Here is a 4,945-nt window from a genome sequence, read left to right as displayed (position 1 = left end):
AAAAAAAAAAAAAAAAAGACAATTATGCAACTTCTAGAGGGCTGGGCAACTGGCTGAGAGTTTCTCTCTCATTGTTTTCATTTCCCAAGAGCTCAGCCAAAAGAGTGCTCCTCCCTCCTTGACCAAAGTCCTCTGCTGGGAGGAGGCGGGAAAAAAAGGCTTCCCTATTAGGAAAGTTAGTGACTTGGACTTGATCACAAACCTGGGGGTGGTAGGGAGGGGGTACTGACCATTTTATAGTAAGTCCCTACAGACTTTAACAAAGCACTTCAGCACCCTCCTCCCTTCACTTTTAGGGTTGCCATCATCCACCACTCCCTTCCCCCACCCCTGTAGATAAACACCCTGCCAGTACCCAGCTGACTGACTGATTCTAACCTTTATAGCCATAATATTCAGTGGTAGGAAGCTTATTCTTAGAAAACAATGAAGCTAGCTGGCTCTAACAGCTAAGCTGCTACTGAACTCCGAGCGCCCTGAGGGAACTAACAGGCTAGACATAAAAGCAGTAATACCCAGCAATGCCCAGTGAATCTTCTAGCCTCATCAAATTCCAGAACATCTCTCAAAACCCCTTTGGGGTCCAATGATACTTTCGCATGGGTCGCCAGATATTTACATCATGATTCATAAGGGCAGCAAAGTTACAGCTATGAAATAGTAACGAAGATAATTTTATGGTTGGGGGTCACCACAACAAGAGGAACTGTAGTAAGAGGTTGAGAACCACTGCAGTAAACCAAGGGAAAAAAAAGTCTTATCAAATCCAACACAACTCATGCCCTCCAGGTGCTCCTTTTTAAATTTCTATCTAGCCAGGCGTGAGAGGCAGAGACAGGCGGATCTCCTTGAGTTTGAGGCCAGTCTAATCTACAAGGTGAGTTCCAGGACAGCCAGTAACTGTTACAGAGAAGCCCTGGCTCAGAAAAAAAAAAAGTTAGCATTTGATGCTTTTGAAATATGGTCATGTAACCCAGACTGGCCTTGAACTCATGATCTCCCAACCACAGCCTCCCTTGTGCTGTAATTACAATGTGCCACCATGCCTGACTAATACAATGTTCACAGCTTGTTTACTTCATTTTCTAGCTCACTGGAGACCAGGCTGCTACAGGCAGACCCAGCGACTGCTGTGGAAGTGACGGCAGCAATACACGTGGGGTCCTTCAGGAGATGGTTTCAGAACCCCATACTTATCCAGATTTACACATTCTCAATCCACGTTTAGAAGTGACATAATATTTGTATCTCCTTGTCTACTTTAAATCATATCTAGGTTACTTATAATACCTAATGCAATATAGATCATGTTATGCTATATTTTTTAAAACTTTGTTTTATTTTTTATTGTTATATTGCTATTTCTTATACTTTGGGTTTCTTCCCAAAATATTTTCAATCTGTAGTTAGTTGAAACCAGCTATACAGAGAACAAAATATAATGCTTAACATCATGGTAGTGGGGAAAAAAAATTCAAAAATTACCTCCTATTTATCTATATAGATCATCAGTCTGACCAGTACAACACTGTAGAAACCCCAAACAAGAACTTAATAGTCACTCAGACTATGGTGACTCAGGGACATTTACTACAAAGCAGCCCCTTGTATCCTCGAAAATATCACCATAAGAAAACAATATCTTCTAATGTCAACCTGTACTCTTTTTTTTAAAGATTTATTTATTTATTTATTTATTAATTAATTAACTATGTATACAGTGTTCTGTCTGAATGTATGCCTGCAGGCCAGAAGAGGGTGCCAGATCTCACTACAGATGGTTATGAGCCACCAGGTAGGTGCTTGGAATTGAACTCAGGACCTCTGGAAGAGCAGTCAGTGTTCTTAACTGCTGAGCCATCTCTCCAGCCCTCAACCTGTACTCTTTATGGAAAATGTATGCCCAATACCCTGTTGAGAAAATGAGGCAAGCTGGGGTCACAGCTTAGCAGAATACTTGCCTAGCAAGTTGCAGGCCCAATACTTGGATACAAAAATTTTTAAATAATTTGTCCACAAACTAGGATCCTCTGAGATGAAACTATTTTGTAGCCTATAGGGATGGATGCCAGTTTTTCCATTGCCGATGAAACAGAGGTATGTGCAATGGGTCTGAATTTTCTCTAACTACCAAACAGTACTCAGCTCTGATGACCTTTTGTAGCTACAAATTACACTGTCTCCAAATGTGGCTTCTGCCTGTGTCACACTAGGATCAGGGTCTCTAACGTTATAACCTTCCAGGGTTAGTGCGCTTCTGTTTTGGTGCCAGTAGTCCCTTCCTCCTCTGAGATAAGGTCTTGCTTTAAAGACTGTCCTAGAACTTTCAGTGTTGTCTCAGATGCCTAAGACCTGAGATTACAGGTGTGTGCTACCATGTCCTCACTTTATATTTTGATGGCAGCAGTGTCATCTACGAAGTAACTAGCACTGGTGATAGAATGAAGTGCTACCTATACTATTTCCAAATCTATTCCTTGTGCCATGAAGGGTATGCCAGCAGAATGAGAGACTTTTGGGTAACTGTAATTACAGGAATCTTGAACCAAGCACATGAGCAGCAAACCCACACTTTAGGGTCTAGTCATTTGATCACCTCCCGTTATTTTGATTTAGACTCAAAATTTTAGTACCAGAAAGACTAACTATGGTAAAGGACTAAACAATTTGCAATTAAGACAGAACTTATCCAACTCTCCTACAGGTGAGGAACTTGTACTTGAGGAGTGTCAGGAGGATTCATGGGCTGCTTGTTGCAAGTCAGAGATTTCTTTGACTCAATGTTTCATTTAATAATTCATGAAAACCTTACATTGTTTCATATCAATAAAGTCTCCCTGAAAGGTGTGCAAAATTAACACTTCAGGAAATGGCTAATAATAGCTCAGCTTGAAAAACAGGACTATGAATACAATTTCAATGCAGTAACCAAATCAGTTAATTTGAAAGTCCAAGAAATCATGAGGAGATTCTTAGGCTAAGAGACAAGGCTTAAACACTTTCTTCCATATCCGTAACTGGCTATAAAAATTGAAAGAAACTACAACAGAAAAATGTTCAAAGATATTTTCTTAGACTTCCACACAAGTGCTTTAGTAGTAATAGAAGTGAGAACAAGGAAATCAGGACCCAAGAGAAAAATGCAATCTCAACTGTCATCTAAATTTTAAGCATTAGTGAGAAAAAGGAGAAAAAAAAGGAGAGAAAGACTTACCTTAAAGTCTGCCAGCTGCTGGCTGATGACATCCACTTCAGTGCCCACAACCCACTGGAGCGCTTCGGCCTCTTCTGCAGCTGCCGTGGCATCATTGAGCGCTTTCAGTTTCCTGTAGAAGTCCTCCACTCTGCCCAGTGTGAGCTCCAGCTGCTCCTGGCGGGCTTTCCCTCTCTCTGTCAGTTTACCACACTGTTTATTAAGGGCTTCTAGCTCCCTCTTGAGACCTAGTAAGTCCACAGTCCCCTCTTCCTCCAACATTTTTCGACACTCTGCTTCAGAGTCTTCTATGTCAACCCTGAGGGCTTGGATTTTGTTAAGGAATAGCCGCACATCCTCAATTTGTGACTGGAGGCTATCCGTGTCTCTACCAATGGCTCCCATGCCATCTAGCTCATCATCCAGGTCAGCCAACTGAGAAAACATTTCTCGAACTCGACAGTGAAACTGCCCAATCCCCTCTAGCTTGTTCTCCATGGTCAGGCAAGCACTGTTCACTCGTTGTTTCACCTCTAGGAACTCTTGCTGGGCGACCTCAGCTTGATGCACAAGTGGGGAGGCATCAGATCCAGCTGGGGCATCTTCCACCAGTCCCTGAGTGAAGTTCCTCAGGTAGTCTACCTGAGGCTCCAGGGCCTGCAGAACTTCTTGCTGAGCTCTTAGCTTCTCAAGATTCTTGTTGCTACAGGCTTGAGAGCCCAGAGCATCGAAGATTTCAAGCTGGTGTTTGGCTCCTTCAACCTTCTTTTCAATATTCTTAAAGCTTTCCTGGAATTCCTTGAGCCTCTGAGTCATTTCTTCTAGAGAGCCCGTTTTGGCCTGTAGCTCCTCTGTAATGGCATCCATGTTCTGGTTGAGTCCAGCCTTCTCATCCCGGATCTCATCTTCATCTATTTCTGAAGAATTGATCAGAATGTCAGCAGCACTATTCAGTACTTCCAGCAGGGAGCGGCGCTTCTCTGCCTCACTCAGCATTGCCTTTGACCTCAAGAGGCTGGCCTCCAACTGCACTGGATCCAAAGTAACCTGCAACTCAGACATCTTGGCCTTGCAATCTTCTATCCAGGGCACAAGGTCTTCCACATGCCACTGATATTTCTGAGCTTTCTGCAGACAGTCCTTGAGCCTAGACTGTCGGTCTGCAGTTTTTTTACTAAGGTCTTCCCAGTGGCTTTTGAGTTCAACCAACTGATTTTGTAAAGTCTTTTTCTCTTCTCCAGGAGGCACAGAAAGCAGTAGAGATTCCCCCTCAGCCACAATCACCTCATAGGAACCACTGTGTTGATTAAGGTTCTTCTGAAACTCTTCATTCTCTTGTAGCTGAGACTGGAGTCGCTCCAATTTTGCAGAAATTGGGCAGATTTTTGCTTGCTGGCTTTGTTTTTCATCCAACCAGGTCCTCAGCTCATCAAACATTTGTTGGAATTGCTGGGTGCTGGCAAGAGCTGCCTGGAGTCTGTTCATGCGATCAGCTGACATAAGAAAATGAAATTAAAATCAATCAAGCCTGAACATGGGATATAAAATGTTTGCTAATAGGGTATGGTTTAATCTTAAGAACAGAAAATAAACATTGAGAATCTACCATAAAAATATGTATAAAGCTAGGTTCCTATACACATATTCAATCCTCTTATTAATCATGTAACATGACCTGACATGTCTAAGTCATAACATTTCCAGAACAGAAACAAGTCAATGACAAAATTTTTCTTTCTTTCTTTTTTTTTT

General features: G+C 42.2%; 1 protein-coding gene across 1 annotated transcript in view; it reads right to left on the bottom strand.

Annotated features, from left to right (window-relative positions):
- Macf1 (microtubule-actin crosslinking factor 1) overlaps positions 1-4,945 on the bottom strand; it is a 342,147-nt gene that overhangs the window by 76,559 nt on the left and 260,643 nt on the right. The window contains exon 56 of the mRNA XM_026782286.1: positions 3,215-4,686. Within this exon, the coding sequence (XP_026638087.1) occupies positions 3,215-4,686 (1,472 nt within the window). The remainder of the gene's footprint in view (positions 1-3,214; positions 4,687-4,945) is intronic.

This window comes from Microtus ochrogaster, chromosome 10, assembly GCF_000317375.1.
Source record: "Microtus ochrogaster isolate Prairie Vole_2 chromosome 10, MicOch1.0, whole genome shotgun sequence".
NCBI classification, from domain to species: Eukaryota; Metazoa; Chordata; class Mammalia; order Rodentia; family Cricetidae; genus Microtus; species Microtus ochrogaster.
This window is presented reverse-complemented; position numbering and strand designations above follow the sequence as displayed.